At 48.8% G+C, this 16,798-nt stretch overlaps 1 protein-coding gene across 9 annotated transcripts in view; it reads right to left on the reverse strand.

Annotated features, from left to right (window-relative positions):
• Mapt (microtubule-associated protein tau) overlaps positions 1-11,821 on the reverse strand; it is a 50,162-nt gene extending 38,341 nt beyond the window's left edge. For 5 of the 9 annotated variants that reach the window (XM_013033323.1, XM_013033320.1, XM_013033319.1 and 2 more), the window contains exons 1-3: positions 11,708-11,821; positions 5,620-5,706; positions 2,707-2,793 (exon numbers count right to left, since the gene is read on the reverse strand). In XM_013033323.1, coding sequence (XP_012888777.1) covers positions 2,707-2,793; positions 5,620-5,706; positions 11,708-11,807 — 274 coding nt within the window. In that variant the 5' untranslated portion in view covers positions 11,808-11,821. The remainder of the gene's footprint in view (positions 1-2,706; positions 2,794-5,619; positions 5,707-11,707) is intronic. The other 4 variants (XM_013033325.1, XM_013033321.1, XM_013033326.1 and 1 more) reach the window with 2 other exon arrangements.
• Positions 11,822-16,798: the final 4,977 nt, after the last annotated feature.

Consider the following 16,798-nt stretch of genomic DNA (forward strand, 5'->3'; position numbering starts at 1 on the left):
CATTAGGTCTAATGGCAACAGTTCACTGTCAGGTGACATGGTATTAGCTAAGCATTGGGCCAATCTCCCAGGAGGCAGAGTTTGCCAAGTGTGGGTTTTGGACAAGATTGTGGAAGTGGAAGACAGGCTCAGAGGGTCAGCAAGTCCAGCTACATGGCCACGGAATCCTCAAGACAGAGGGATTTCATCACTGTCTTGACATTAGGAGAGTCAACAAGATAGGGCTATGACATTCTGGCCCTGCTGTGAGGCCGAGCTGGGGGCTTGCCAAGATCTCTGACCCTAGCAGATGAGAAAAACCCAAGGTGGAGATGGCACATAGTGCTGGTGTCCTGTCACAAATGACTTCTCGCATCCCTGGGGAATATTTTCAAGGGGGCAGGGGCTCCGCCGTGGGGCAGCCAAGCGTCAGCCCCCACTGGACATCCATGGCCACCTTCATAGGAACATCAAGATGCAGCAAAGCAAGATGCTAAATCCACGCACAGTCAACAGCTGAAAAACTGTTGCCCCAGCTCCAAGACCTCTATACCATACCAAGATATGAAGGGCTGCAAGCTGTAGGTGGCTCCACCATTTTCGTGTGGCACTGGGAATTGAATCCAGGGCCTTCCTTGCTAACTCAGGGCAAGTGCTCTTCCACGGAATTATATCCTTAGCTCTTGTACTATTTATTTCAACAGGGTCTGGCTATGTTCAAGTCCCTACCGCAGTTTCCTAAGAGCTGAGATTAAAGGTGTATACCACCATGCCCACCTGGAGACGAGATACTTGAGCTGTGCTCCCTCTGGCTGGGGACCTTTAGGACTGCTGTGAGGGCTCTACCTGGGAGAACTAGAGGTTGGAAGAGGGGCTAGGCCAGCAGTGGTGGCTGAGCACAGGTGCAATGCTGACCCCTTCAGCAGGCTGCATACCTACAGACCTGAAGTGGCACAGATCAGACAGACCATGTGGGGACAACAGATCGTGTCTAGTAGGTACCAGCAGGAGCAAGCTACCACCGGCAGAGGTGTGTCTGCCGCTAGATCCAGGAAAGGAAGGAGGGAGGACATGTGGCTAGAATCCAGTGGACAGAGATCTTCAGAGGAGCATGGCAGGAGGCAGAGAGGGAAATCGGGAAGAAGCTACCTCTGAACACGTATAGGGAGTGGGGTGCAACTCACACCAGTGCTACCTGGCTGTCTCTCTTACCCACCTACCCCACACCAGCTGGACAGAGTAAGGTGACCCCAGAATGGGGCCAGAGCTCCACTGTCCTATGGACTGACCACCATTCATCCCGATTGGTACTTGCAGACTGTTTGGCACTATGGAGACTAAAGTGTTTCTGTTTTCCCAGAGGGAAGGAAGAAGTCAAGAGTTGGCTCAAGTTTTCATCAGGATAGGGGAGAAATTTCATAACTGACAAAACTGTAAAGTGATAATTACAGAAAAAGACAAGAAAACAAAACAAAACAAACAAACAAAAAAAACCCCAAGTCACAGCCCAGTGCTAGTGGCTCACTCCTCTAATCCTAGCTACTCAGGAGACTGGGATCTGAGGCTTGCTGTTCAAAGCCAGCCCAGGCAGGAAAGTCTGTGAGACTCTTGTCTCTAATAAACTACTCAGAAAAAGCTGGAAGTGGAGCTGTGGCTCAAGTGGTAGAGTGCTAGCTTTGAGCACAGAAAAGTTTAGAGACAGAGACTAAGCCTTGAGTTCAAGCCCTAGGACTGGCAAGCAAAACAAAACAAATCACCAAGTCACACTGTGAGTTGTTCTGTGACCTTGAATCTCCTTCATGCTCAAGGCTGAGGCTCTACTAGTCTTGAGAAAGTCTCCTCCACTATCTCTGATGACTTTGCTAACAGCAGAGGGCCATCACCTAGCAAAGTAGAAACATTGAAAGAGAAGGGGTGACGCCCTCTCTCGCTGCAATGGATGCTCTGAACCCCAACTTGGAGAAAAAAACCACCAAGATTCAGGAAGGCCAGAGAGCCCCGACTGGGGTTCTTTTCCTTGCCTCCATTGCTGGAGCTTCCTGTGCAGAGATCTTTGGCAGTGCTTGCTGAGCAGCTGTGGCTTGGTGAGCCAATGTCTGGAGTCTTCTGTGCACCCAAGGAAGAAGATTCAAAGGTGTGTGGGGTGGGCGGGGGGTGGGAGGCCGGTACCTGGGGCTCCTGGCTGTGCTGGCTTTTTCCTAGGGCCTTTGTGGCTGGGCTCATCAGTGTCTGGTCAGACAGATTCCCCATCCCTGTGGCCACTGTGGTGTGGGACAGTTTTATAATGACAGTGTTGAAAGCCAACAATGTTCTCCAAATGGATGCCAGGCCACATTTCTGAATTCTTCTGGGATCACCCGCTGAGACCCGTGTGCTTGGGTGCTCCTGGGGGTAAGCTTGTCCCTTAAGGGTCCCCTGCCACCCGTCAGCATCCGAGCAGGAGCAAGAACTGCCCTAGGGTGCGAAAGTGGCATAGGTCTGTCTTGCCTACCTTAAAACACCTGGCATAGAACTCTCTGGATTTGATAACATGAGTAAGGAGGAGTGGGATCCAGGAGGAATCCAGAAGGGCCCAGACGCTCTCTGGGAGCCTGGTGGAGAGCATCTCCCCCCCCCCCATGGCCCACATTCCCGCCTCACTCAGACATGGCTGCATTTGTGCAGCAGGACAGTTGCAGCAGCAGGCAGGGCTTTCACAGCAGGGGAGAGCCCTAGAATCGCCCTCACCTGTGGTTCCTTCTGGGATCTCCGTGTGGCCCTGGGCAGCAGCCTGCTCGCCAGGGATTCTCTCCTCCACTAAGGGTGCGGTCACGTCTGAAAACCACCAATAATGACCTCAGGTGTGTATGGGGGTGTACATGCCCAGCCGCTGTCCTTTGCTGCTTAATCAAAGTGATGCAGGGAAGGGAGCAGCTACATGCAAGAAAGCACCAGCACTAAGCAGGCCCAAAACTTCCGGCCCCCATCGTGGGGGACCATTGATGAATTCAGCTTTATGGCAGAGGCAGGAGGTAGCCCTCTAGAAGCTGTGGTCAGTGTCCCATGGAAGCAATCACCATAGACCACTGGTCCTCGGGAGCGGCCTAGTTCCATCCAGGTGCTCTGGACATGAGAGGTGGTCAGCTCTGAAGGGTTCTTGGGAGCCAATCAGCTTTGTTTCATGAAGGCCACTTAAATTATGGTCATCTCCAGTGTAGATATAGCAGCTAGATAAAACCCAGCCTCCACCAAGCTCTCTGCAAGAGCCAAGGTGCCTGGGGCTACACAGGTACAGTCTAGACTGCACTAAGCCATGGGAGAAAGCTTCTTCTGGAATGATAATGACAGTGTGGAAAGCCAGGCTGGGGAGGCAAGTGCGGGAATTCAGGACTTCCTCAGGTGACATGTAACTTGTAAAACAGATGAGCAGGAAATGTCTTGCATGACCAGCTATCAGGGGAGCAAAGAGAATTTGACCTGGACACTATCACCAGACTGAGGAGCTCAGGACTAAGGGCTACCTGGCTGCACCTTCCACACATGTGCCGTAACGCTAAGTAGCTGGCAGGGACTTGACAGCAACTTTCTGGACTAATTCAAAGGTGGATGCTTAAGAAGGTGCCAGGGCTAAGTTCTCTTCCAGTGATATAACAACGCAAGGTGCAGGGTGTGGGGAAGTGAGGGGAATGAAGCTTGGATCTCTTTGAGGAGGATGAAGTGATAGAGGGCAGATGCCACTGACTGGTTCAAATATGATTCTCCATGTCCCTCTCTCTCGATTTATTTTATTAAACAGGCTGAAAAGCAAAATGCTCAAAATTCTAGCCATGTACCAAGGGTGGCCAAGAGACCCAGGTCTGGCCAAAAGATACAAGTGGAAATCTGCCAGGAAGAGCTTGCAGGAAAATGCCTGTTTTCCTAAGAGAACACAGTGGGTATCAGTTCTCTTTTGGCTATTTTACTTTTCTTCCTTCCTTCCTTCCTTTTTTTCTTTCTTCCTTTCTTTCATTTCTTTTTTGTGTCAGTACCAGGGCTTGAACTCAAGGCCTCACATTCTTGCTGAGCATTTTTGCTCAAGGCTGGCACTATACCACTTGAGCGATAGTTGCACTTCTGGCTTTTTGTTGTTTAAATGGAGAAAAAGGTCTCTCAGAGGCTGGGCAATGGTGACTCATGCCTATAATTCTAGCTACTAAGGAGGCTGGGATCTGGGGATTATGGTTTTGAAGCTAGCCCAGACAGGAAAGTCCACAAGACTATAAATCACCAGGAAACTGGAAGTGGTGCTGTGTAAAGTGGTAGAGTGCTAGCCTTGAGCAAAAGAGCACAGGAACAGTGCCCATACCCTGAGTTCAAGCCCCATGACAGACATTAAATTTTTTTTAAGGGCTGGGAAAGTGGCTCAGTGGTAGAACGTTTGTCTTGCATGCATGTGGCCCTGGGTTCAAATCCTCAGCACCACATAAGCAGAAAAAGCTGAAAGTGGCGCTGTGGCTCAAGTGCACTAGCCTTGAGCTGAAGAGCTGAGGGACAGTGCCTAGGCCAAGAGTTCAGGCCCCACAACTGGCAAAAAAAAAAAAAATTAAAAAATTCTCTCAGACCCTGGGTTCGATTACCCAGCACCACATAAGCAAAAAGAAAAAAAGCCGGAAGTGGCGCTGTGGCTCAAGTGATAGAGCGCTAGCCTTGAGCTGAAGAGCTGAGGGACAGCGCCCAGGCCCAGAGTTCAGGCCCCACGACCAGACCCCCCCGAAAAAAAATTCTCTCAGATATGTCTGCCTAAGCAAGTTTTGAACCAGGATTCTCAAAACTCAACCTCCTGAGTAGCTAAGATTACAGGCATGAGCCATCAGTGCCTGGATTATACTTTGCACTTGTTCTTGCTCAGACATGATGCTTAGGGTTGCTGCAGCCATCTTGCAATCAAGAGGCAATGACCCATCCGTTAAGGATAGCAGGGGATGAAGACAGAGTGCATTAGCAATGCCAGGGAACTGCTGCTCAAGTCTAGACATCTTATTAAGTGAGATGAACAAACCTCTTCACACATTTGCCATCATGAGTTGGGTTTTCTGTTGCCTGGACTCAAATATAGTAGTTTCCATTCACACAGATGGGAAAACAAGAGAAGGCGGTGAAAAACCAGGAGTAAGAAGTGTTTCAGGAAACAGGTAAGGGATTTTATAAAAATTTGGACACCAGCTATCTGGAGGAGACAAGCTAGAAGAGCTTGAACACACCCCACAGCCCAAGTCCAGAGGCCCAAGCCCTGTCCAGGGACCAAGAAAGGAAGGACATGAAACCAACATCAATCCCAAGGCGTAGCTGAGGAGATGCTCTGCCCCACCCGTACTTCAGCCAAATGGAGACCCAGGGTCCTGAGAGAAAAGCGAAGCGGAGGTCCTGAGGGGGCTGAGGAAGGATGGAGGTTCTGGGGAGCTGTGGCACACAGTTCAGTCTCTCAAAGCACACGCGAGACCACGGTGAGCAAGGCAGAGAAGCAGCAGCATCCTGCAAAGCACTGCACGGCACAGCTCTCAGCCAGAGGGAGAGGGAGCAGGGAGGCCATCGGCCTAGTGCCCAGCCAGGATGGGAGGCTCAGAGCGTGGCTAAGCGCAGGGAGGGTGCGGTCTGAAGGAAGCGGTGGGAGGGAGGCCCCACCTTCAGCCGTCGGAGTGCTCTTAGCATCAGAGGTCTCAGAGCCCGGTTCCTCAGATCCGTCATCGGCAGGAGTCTGCAGGGGAGACTCTGGAACATACACAATGAGCCCTCAGAATGGCTGCCTCTTCCCATGCCCCACTGTGCCCTTGGGAGGAACTTGGGAGCAGTGTCTTTTGAGCTGCAGCCCCCTCACAGTGACCCCATTGCCTCATGATGAAACCGTAAAGAGATCCAGCCCTCCATCTCCCCCATGTAACTGTGTCCCCCAGAGTCCCAGGACACAGGTGTTTTGTGTGTGTTCCTTAGGGGGATGGATGGATGGATGGATGGATGAAATGAAACATGAAAAGCTCCCGTCAGATTTTGGAGTCCTTTTCCAAGACCTCTTAGTCACCTATGTTTCCTTGTCTTCTCCTGAGCCTGGTCCTGCATACCCAGAAAGAACTCTCCTGTCTTCTGATGGGTCAAGGCTCCTCAGCTCTTGGCTAGGTGAATCCTCTTACCTGTATGATAGCCGTTCACGACTCTTCATGCATGTATGGGCTGCAGAATGTTCTTTGTTGCATAGTTATCCTACTCAAGGCATAGACTAAAATCTAAAGCCAGGGAGTTAGATCACAGGCTCTGGAGGCAGGCTGAGGGAGCCCAAAACCTGGTCCCGCCACCTACCAGTTGTGTGGCTCTGGCCAAGGGAGTTAACCTTTTTTCTTCCTCAGTTTCCTCCCCTATAAAATGGGGCTCACAGTTCTGTTCACAAGGCTTTCGTGATTATGAAACTGCTTAAAGCATATTTAAAGTACTACATGCCAGGCCTGGCATGTGAGAAGCCATCAAGATGTGATGATTACTATCAGCCTTACCACGCTACCTTGACTGAAGGGCTCAGGGAGAGGGAGCACTGTGCACTAACAGGAACGTGAGTTGTTGTTGTTGTTTTTTTTTTAATGCTGTTGCTAATGTTTATGTAGATATCTCATAGGAATTCCTGGGGCTCCTAGCATGACATCAGATGAACATATGGGCTCTGATCATAGGAAGGAAAGTCCTACACCATTTGTAGTCACAGCCACATGAGATTTGTACCCCATCAGACACATTACAGATACCTCCTCTGTGACACAGGCTGCTGAGGGATTCCCCGCCCCACCTCCCCAACCTCACCAAGCCCTTCCATCTAGCTCTTCCTCCTTGGAAATCATCCTGATATGACTTGAGCTGTGTCTAGTCAAGAAGCCACAACACTCAGCCTCCTGGGGAAGTTTTGGGAGATGATATTTGGGTGCTCCCTTTGAACCATCTTATTTCCTTCCCTTCTTTGCTTCTTTCTTTTTTTCCTTTCCTCCCTATCCCTCCCTCCCTCCCTCCCTCCTTCCTTCCTTCCTTCCTTCCTGTCCAGGGTTGTACCTATGTAGTCTAGGTTGAGCTTGAATTTCTCCTGCCTTAGGTCCCAGGCCCCTTCTGATCTATGATATCCCTAAGATACCTTGAAGGTGGAAACTGCTTGATAAAGGTAGTTTTGCTTTTTCCATATGAAAAAAGAAAACACTCTCAGCCTGCTGACTGGACACAAGCAGGCAAAGGACCAGATCAGGCCTGCCAGTCATTTTTCTAAGGAATGGCCTCCTGCCCTCAGTGGATGAGACAGAATGAAGGGAGGAGGGTGCAAAGGCCACAGGACCGCTGTGTTTAAGCCAAGGTTTGATATAGGGATGTGTGGGTCAGGTGAATTGGAGGATGAGGTCCCTGGGGAGCCGTGGAAGGTTATAACGGCTGGCCAGGGTCATCATCATGACCCTATGAATGGTGGTGCCACTCATAGCTGGCTAGCGGAGTATGGATGGGCACTTGTTAGGTTGCAGGTGTGCCTGGTGCATTCAAGAGATAGATATTGCCCTTTAAAAAGCAAGAGGGAGATTCTAAGGTTGGAGCAATCTCAGAGTCAGAATGGGGGACCAGGGTGGTGGTGACTCTATGCACAGGCAGAACACAGTAACAAAGACAAATGGAGTTCAAGTCCACAACACAATCATGCACCCCACGGCCTTGGTCAAAATGCAGCCTCTAAGACATGGACCATCAGGCACCCATTGTGCCAAAGGACTGCCCAGTGCTACACAAGCTTTGGGAATATCCAGCTCCTTGGTCCTGGAGCATGTGAAAACCCACAATATGCTTCAAGAAGATTTAGACATATGGTGATGCCTCACCAGGAAGACAACCTTTGGGTCTCGGTACTAACCAGCTTGGACTGTAGGGGACAGGGCACAAGGTGTGATGGAGCTCCTTTCCCACCCTGCTCACCATCTGCATTGTTTTTGGAGGGGAGGAAGGAGGGAGATGCCCCTTCTCAGTGTCTGGAAAGCAAATAAAGCTATCACCCCTTTTTAATCCCGAGGGTGCATGGTTTTACAAGCTAACGTGATTTTTTTTTTTAAAAAACCACTTTGCAGCTCTCTGCCTGTATTCAGTCCTACTCCAGTTTTGAGCATCTGCTTAGACACTCTTTGTTCTGCTATTTCACACATCTGCCATTTCTTGTCATTATTCAAAACAGTCTTTTGTCACTTATCTAAACTGTTGTTAGTACAGTGATACCTTCTGCCAAGTGAAACCTGTCACTTCTCACATAAAAATAGATCATTCTACACTGCTCAGTACCAGGAATCAACTTGATGGAAAGTATGGAAATCTCTTAGGCATCACTGGTTTTTGTGGAAAGTACAATCTTTGGGTAAGCAAATTATCATCACAGGCTTTCATTTCAGAGACATTTCCAAAAGGTTTAGCAACCTCAGTGTTGCTGTTTTGTTGTTGTTTTTGTTGTTGTTGTTGGTGGTGGTGGTGGTGTGTGGTGCTAGCATAGAATGTCTCATATTTCATGTGAAAGATAGTTTTAAGCTGGATGCTGGTGGCTCATGCCTGTAATCTTAGCTACTCAGGAGGCTGAGATCTGAGGATCATAGCTCAAAGCCAGCCTAGTTAGGAAAGCCCATAAGACTCTCATCTCCAATGAACCACTAAAAAACTAGACGTGGAAATGTGGTTCAAAGTGGTAGAGCACCAATCTTGAATAAAAGAGTTCTATGATGTACCAAAAACAAAAAATTGGGTAGTTTGAGCAAATAAGCTTTAGGTGACCCTGAATCAGAGAAACCTGGTAAGCTTGTTCTACTTACAAATTGAATATAATATCTCTTTTAGACAAATAATATGAGTAAAAACCACTCCCCCATTCCCACTTTAATTTAAATGAACTTGTAATTTTAGGACAGTTAGATATACAGAAAAATTGTGAAAATTGTAGGGTTTTCCTCTTACTCAGTACACTCAGTTATTAACATCTGACATTATTATGGTACGGACTTTTTTTTGGCAACATAGTATACCTTTTTATTTTTTTTTTTGGCTGTACTGAAGTTTGTTGTTGTTGGTTTTTTGTTGGTTGTAGGGCCTGAACTCTGGGTCTGGGCACTGTCCCTCAGCTCTTCAGTTCAAGGCTAGCGTTCTACCACTTGAGCCACAGCGTCACTTCTAGCTTTTTCTGCTTATGTGGTGCTGAGGAATCAAACCCAGGGCCTCATGCATGTGAGGCAAACATTCTACCACTGAGCTACCTTCCCAGCCCCTGTACTGAAGTTTTTTGAGCTTGCTGGCATGCCTTCAACCCTATAATATACACTTTTAATAGTTAAACCATGCTTTCTTGTGTGGTTACATGTAGATACATGTGGTTACATGTGCATACACCCTGGTTCAGGATATGAATCTTTCACTGTGAGTTCTGTATATTATGATTCTAACTTGGGTGTTACCCAAGAGATTTTTTCAGAATTGAATTTGTTTGTTTGTTTGTGGAGCTTAAATTCAGGGCCTGGGAGATGTCCCTGAACTCTTTAGCTCAAGGCTAGCACTCTAACACTTTGATCTATAGTGCCACTTCTGGTGTTCTGGTGGATAATTGGAAATAAGAGTCTCACAGGCTTCCTGCCTGGGCTGGCTTTGAAGTGATCCTCCTGAGTAGCTAGGATTACAGGCATGAGCCACCAGTGCTCATGGCTAGAACTGAACTTATTATACATTTCTCATAGCACTTGGTGGTGACTGGTTCCATGTTGGGAAGTTTGACTGTAGTGTGTCCCCCAACCCTCACCTGTGAGCTAGCCTCCACCCCAACTGTGTCACTGTGACCAGCCTTTCTAATTCTCCAGCATCAGCAGGGCACTGGTGGCTCATGCCTGTAATCCCAGCTACTCAGGAGGCTGAGATCTGAGGATCGTGGTTCAAAGCCAACCCAGCTAGGAAAGTCCGTGAGACTCATCTCCAATTAACTACCAGAAAACTGGAAGTGGCACTGTGGTTCCAGTGATAGGGTGCTTGCCTTGAGCTGAAGAGCTAAGGGACAGTGCCCAGGCTCAGAGTTCAAGCCCCATGACTAACAAAAACAAAAACAAAACAAAAAACCCAAAAATCCCACAAAAAACCAGAACAACAAAAAAACGAATTCCCCAGTATCTCCCTCCCCGACTCCTGACACGGGCAGAAGCCAGCCTGTGAGATAGCGCCCCCTGCTGCCCACCTCATCCCAGCCCTCCTCCAAGTACTCTCCTTGGCTGGACACTGCAGTGGAGTCTCTTCTCAGCCCAGAGCTCCAGGGCTTTACTAACTACCCCACACCCTGACTGCAAAGCACTTCATTATTTTTAGCATTACAAGAGACATGGACCCTGTTCTACTCGGGCTGCGATCTTCCTACTTCTGTTTCCCTGTGTTTCTGCGGACCATTGCATCCAGCCATTATGCGATTCCCAGGGTGGGGATAACAAACAGATGCACACTGCCTTGTCCAATCTTGATTAAGATGGGATCTTGTGAACCTCTTGTGCCCAGGATGGTTTCAAACTATAATGTCTGCCTCCTGAGTATCTAGGATTACAGGTTTGAGCCACCATGTCCAGCTAAGAAATTCCAGTTTCTATTGCTTCTCTAGTTTCATAACAGGAGGGGTAATCACTTTTTTTGAGGCTAGACAATAAAAACAAAGAAATACAATAATAAAAGCAAACCACAACAACAAAAAGAAAAATGTAAATCCTTGCCATTTTATCTCCCTGACAATGGTTCTGGGGAGGGGTTCTTCTCACCAGGGCAAGTGGGGCTGTACCTAGGAGTGTGGATTGGGAAGGGAATGTTGGGCGGGGGGTTGTGGAACACCATATAGCACAGCTCTGGCAGGGAATGAGGGGCTGGCTCCAAGAGCTACAGCCAGGACTCTGGGTGTCCGTGGATGGTAAACACGTGGTTACATGGTGAGGCATAGTGGGGTCAAGGGAGAGGTCATGCACCATGGCCAGGAGATTGTATTCTAGCTTTTGCATATGCAGATATGATTTATTAATGGGGATATAGTAAAAAAAAAAAAACTAGAGTTTAACTTCCAGACACTGGTGGCTCACACCTAATAATGCTAGCTACTCAGGAGGCTGAGATCTGAGGATCTTGGTTCAAAGTCAGCCAGGGCAGGAAAAGCTGTGAGACTCTTATCTCCAATTAACCACCAGAAAACCGGAAGTGGAGCTGTGGCTCAAGTTGTAGAATGTTCGCCTTGAGTTGAAGAGCTGAGGGACAGCACCCAGGCCCAGAGTTCAAGCCCCATGACTGATTAAAAAAAAAATTCAGATCTCACCTATCTTGCTAGAGAGGGGCCAGACAGATCTGATTTAAAGGGCTGCAATGTTATGAATAAAGCCACACATTTCACATGCTTATCGGAGTACTATTTTATAGGCTGGCAGGTGTTGCTCCTGACACAAAGAGCCCATGTATTACTGAGTGACAAGCCATGGAAGTCTCTGTCATACTCCATCCATTCAAGCAGTCTTCTACTCTGGAAAGGTGGATTTTCAGATAACCAGCCGCCTGCGTGCCCCCCCGCCCCCCGGGCCCCAGTTCTGAGTTATCCTGGCCCATTCAAATAAACATGGTGCCCTTTTGCTCACAACAAGGTATTGAAGACTCCTTCAAAAACCAGGATGCGAACCCTTCCTGCCAGTCCCTGCTAAGGCAAGCAGTTGCTGGGTCACCCACTAACCTTTCAGACCATGTTCTGTGTCTCCATCTTGGTCATGCAGCAGGGTGTAGCCCCCAGCATGATCTTCCGTTGTGTCAAACTCCTGGCGGGGCTCAGCCATCCTGGTTCAAGGCTCACCTGGGGAAAAAAGATGGGCGGGTGAGGGGTGTGGGATGCTGAGCCCAGGGGCTTCTGGGAGCATAGGGATAGAACAGGGTTGGCAGGGAAAGAAGTGTCCCTTCCCTCATGTCTCAGCAAGCAGAGGTCAGTCTCCCACTCGTGTCTGACAAGCAGATGTCCAGTCTCAACTTGCTCCCCCCTGGCCACAGTAGTGTGACATTCCTGTGTACTTCTATTTTTTTGGGGGGGGGTCCAGTTGTGGGGCCTGAACTCTGGGCCTGGGGGCTGTCCCTCAGCTCTTCAGCTCAAGGCTAGTACTCTAGCCCTTGAGCCACAAGGCCACTTCTGGCTTTTTTTCTTTTTGCTTATGTGGTGCCGAGGAATTGAACCCAGGGCCTCAGGCATGCAAGGCAAGCGCTCTACCACTGAGCCACCTTCCCAGCCCCTCCTGTGTACTTCTAATCTACTATCACAGCACATTCAAAACAGCTAGGAGAGGCAGGTTCAGCAGGCCTGGCTTATTATCCTTAGTGCTTTCTCCTTGATTAAAAAAATAAATGCCACTGACTGGTCATTTGTTTTTTTGTTTGTTTGTTTGTTTTTTTTTATGGAGAGGATAGGATCAGACAGGACAAAGGAGGTTATCTCAGGGCATTTCTGGGCAGGAAAACCAGGCTCAAAGTTGCAGAGTGATTATTCTATCAATGGCAACTGAAAACAAAACCAAGTCTTTTTGTTTTTCTGCTTAATTAAAGACAGGGTGTCTTGCTACATTGCTCAGGCTCAAGTAATCCTACTGCCTCAGGCTCCCAAGTGGCCGAGACTACTGGAGTGTGCATGGCCTGTATATATGTATGTACATTTTGTTTTATGTGCATATCATGGTGCTTGAACTCAGGGTCTGGGTACTGTCCCTTAGCTTTTTTTTGCTCAAGGCTGGCACTCTACCACTTGAGCCACAGCTCTACTTCTGGTCTTTTGGCAGTTAATTGGAGATAATAATCTCATGGAATTTCCTGCCTTAGCTGGCTTTGAACTGTGATCTTCAAATCTCAGCTTCCTGAGAGGTTAGGATTACAGATGCAAGCCACTGGCTCCTGGCAGAGAGAGAGAGAGAGAGAGAGAGAGAGAGAGAGAGAGAGAGAGAGTGTGTATCTATGTATGTTTGATGCCAGGGCCTTGTGCAGGTTGATTACTTCCCTTGCTCTACATTCCCAGCTCAATCCCAGCTCTTGACTCTTTATGTTTTGTGTGTGTGCTGTCTTGGTCCTTAAACTCAGGGCCTGGGGCTGACTCTAAGCTTCTTTTGCTCAAGGCTAGTGGTGTTCTAGTGGTGCTCATAGCACCACTTCCTTTTTTTTTTTTCTGAGTAGTTTATTAGAGATAAGAGTCTCATGGACTTTCCTGCCTGGGCTGGATTCAAACTGAGATCCTCAGATCTCAGCCTCCTGAGTAGGTTAAGATTACAGGCATGAGCCACCAGTGCCTGGCTTTTATTGGTTTTTTAGAGGTCTCACCAGTAGCCCAGGCTGGCCTGGAGCTTGAGATCTTTAAACTCAGTTTTAAGCTGGGGTTAGTTGCATACCACCTCATGTAGCGCTGCCTCTTTCTTGCTGTGGCCTCTGGATTCCCACAAGGGAGAAGATTATTATGTTAAGGCTCTAAAACTGGGACAGGCACGGCAGCTTTGGGCTCTACTCAAGGTCTTGGAAAGTGAAGGGAATGTCTCCCCCAGGCTTCTGCCAGTTACTCTGGAGGCTGAGATCTGAGGATTATGGTTCAAAGCCAGTCTAGGTAAGAAAGTATGAGACTCTCATTTCTAACCACCAAAAAGCCAGAATTTGAGCTGTAGCTCCAGCAGTAGAGCTTGAGCCTTGAACACAAAAGCTCAGGGATAGCTCCCAGGCCCCGAGTACAAGCCCCATGACCAGCATACATACACACTCACAGTTCACAGGTCTTTATTATCATGGATTTTTCAACCCAGAGGAATTCCATGTTAGCTTCGGGTCAAAGGCCAGCAAATTATTTCCAGCAAGAAGAATTTATCAGAGGGTATTCAGGCAGACTTCGTGGCTGCAGTCTCTGCAAAGGTGGTGGGAAAGCAGGTCTGATGGCAAATGAACAAACATGACCACGTTCTGACAACACTTCATTTATGGGCAGTACAACTTGAGTTTCATCAGTTATGGAATATCATTCCTCTTTTGTGTTGGCTTTTCTCAGCCATTCAAAAATACAGACACACTTTTAGCTCAAGACAAGGTTTGGCCCGTGAGCCTCTGTAAGGCTTCTCTAGTAGTTTCTGACAGTAAAGACAAAAGCCCTATAAATAAATAAGTCTCAGCCAAAATATCTCATCAAACATGGTAGCACATGCCTGTAATTCCAACATTTGAAAGGCTGAGCCAGGAGGATCCTGAGTTTGAAGCCAGTTTAGACTATGTAGTGGGACCCCATCTCAAAGCAAGCAAACCAAAGCCTGAGTACCTGACTGCCTTGCAGCCCTCCGCTGTGTTCCTTTCTTGGGTGTTACTGGGGCTGGAACTCAGGCGCTCTACCAAGAAGCTGTGCACGCAGCCCCCACTCCCTGTCTTCTCAGTGTGGAGAGGTTTCCATAGACTCCTACTCAGGAGCTGGAGAAGCCAGGGTCATTCCTGGTCTTGAGCCTGGTGCCTCCATCCTGGAGTTTGGGATATGGAGCCAGGCTGCCACCTTCAGCCCTCAGAGCAGACAACAAACAGGGCAATGGGCCCCTCAGTTCTGGTTCCTAAGGAGCTCTCCTCGCCTCTGCCCTGCCCCTCAGAGCTGCAGTCTGCTTTACCCACCGGAAGCTGTGTGAATCACAGGGGCTGATGCAGAAATTAAACCAGCCTGGCAGTACGGAAAACAAACTGTTCCACTCAAAGGCGAATATTTTCCCTTAGGAGATAAAAAGTAGAATGAGTAGGAAGAACTGTCAAGAGTCAGGAGGCTCACTCTACTACCATTTCTCATCCTGTAGACCCCAGCATTTTTTCTACATTCTTCATGAGAGGACTAGGGGGGCTTCCCAGCCATGACTACAGGCCATGCTAAGAAAGACAAGCAAGGCTGGGGGCACCGCACTTAGTGCTAGAGCATTCGCTTCGCATGGGCAAAGCCCTGAGTTTGGTCCTCAACATAGAAAAAGAAAATGGAAGGGAATGGAAAGGAGAAGATAAAAGAGGAGAGTGAAGGGGAATGGGAGGAGAGAAGCCTGTGTTCTGGCACATTCTTTAGGGTGGAACTGGCATAGAAAGAAGAGGTCCCGGGAGAGCAAGAGGTGACACACACTGATGGCGTGCGAGCAAGAAGCGCCATGGGGGACCTGCCTGGGCTGATGCTGCAGGAGCCCCAGGGTCTGAAACAGGAAATGATCACAGGGCACCCGGCAGAGCCTGCTTGATCCCTGTGGGTACCCCACAGGGCACAGGACAGAGCCAGCCAGCAAATAGCACAACAGTGCATCTCAGCCAGAGACTCCCACAAAACATGTAAATAAGCAGGCCCTGAGGGGGCTCCTTGTAGAGACCAGGCCTGTCATCTCCTCTGCATCCCTGTAATCTCAGCAGACAGAGGAAAACAGACACCAAGCTGACTTCCTGTTCTCAGTCACTCTGTCTCTCTGTCCTCAGTCTCTGACTCCCTACTTCCTGTTTGCCCCGCCAGAGGTGTGGAGACAGTGAGGGTACAAGGTAAGGAAGACCTTGTAAGGGAGGAAAAACAAAAGCTACAATGAGTCATTTTTAGGGACTCCTGGAAAAAGAACTGCCTTCTGAGAACTGGTAGGTCCCAGATTCTGTCCCTGACATCCTGTAGATAAATTAGGTCCCTGGGAGGAAGACAGGCTTGCTGAGCCTGCTCTCCTACAGGAACGGAGCTGATCAGTGGCATTTGGTACATGCACAACACTGGCAACCACAGCTTTTGTCTCCTCTAAAGCATTCTTTGTCTATACCCCTCCAACCCCCCACTAGAACGGCTGTCATACAGAGTAATCCTGCCTTCTGCTCCCTGGTAACCCCTGGCTCCTTCCAGTCTGTGGATTCAAGTCTTCTGGGTACTTGGCATGTATGGAATGGAGGCCTGGGCCTGATATCTCGCACTGAGAGATCAAGTTCAAGGTTTGTCCAGTGTTTCAATCCAAAGCAGTAAAAATTCCAGTGAAAAGATGAACCACAAACTGGCAGCCAACAAATGATATGGGACTATTTTAATTTGTGGTTTTTTTTTGAGTGGTGTTGGGGTTGGAGTTTCAATTCAGGGCTTTACTGAGTTTGCTAGGCTGGTATGACACTGAACCACACCTCCAGCCCTTTTATCGCTGGTCGATTTTAGGATAGGATTTCACTCCCCTCCTGGGCATAAGCGTGGGCTTCGATCTGCCTACTGCTGGTTTCTTCTGGGATAACAGATGTGTGCCATCTCCAGCTTCCTTCCATGGAGACAGAGTCTTGAGGACATTTTTGCTCAGGCTGGCCTACACTTGTTCTAAATCTCCCCATTCTCAGTCTCCTGAGAGCTAGGATTATAGGCATGAGCCACCAGTGTTTAGCATATGGGACTTTCTGTTGTGACCCCCCCCAAGAATGCTGAAAGAGGGGTGTAGGAGAGATGTGGTGAGAGAGAGAGGGGCTGGAGGAAGGAGGAGACTGGCAGGGTCCAGACATTCAGCTTCTTCCTTGCCAAGACTGGGGTCCCAAAGGCTCTCCAGCCCTCAGGAGTCAGGTCTGTGGTGTGAGACCTGCATAGGAGCTCACTTGCTAGCTTAGGCTGTCCTCTAAGGTGGATGGAAATGCACAAGGAGCCCTGGGTGCAGGGTTCACCTCAGAGGACACCTCTGGAGCTTTGCTGGGACCTTGCTTGCTCTCTGGAACGTGCCTCCATTGCCCACCTTCCCAGGCCACAGTCAGGGGTCAGGGGACTCTGATCCTCTACCTCCCCTGCCCTGTTACCTTCGGGATGATTCCC

This window comes from Dipodomys ordii, unplaced genomic scaffold (assembly GCF_000151885.1).
Source record: "Dipodomys ordii isolate 6190 unplaced genomic scaffold, Dord_2.0 Scaffold165, whole genome shotgun sequence".
NCBI lineage: Eukaryota > Metazoa > Chordata > Mammalia > Rodentia > Heteromyidae > Dipodomys > Dipodomys ordii.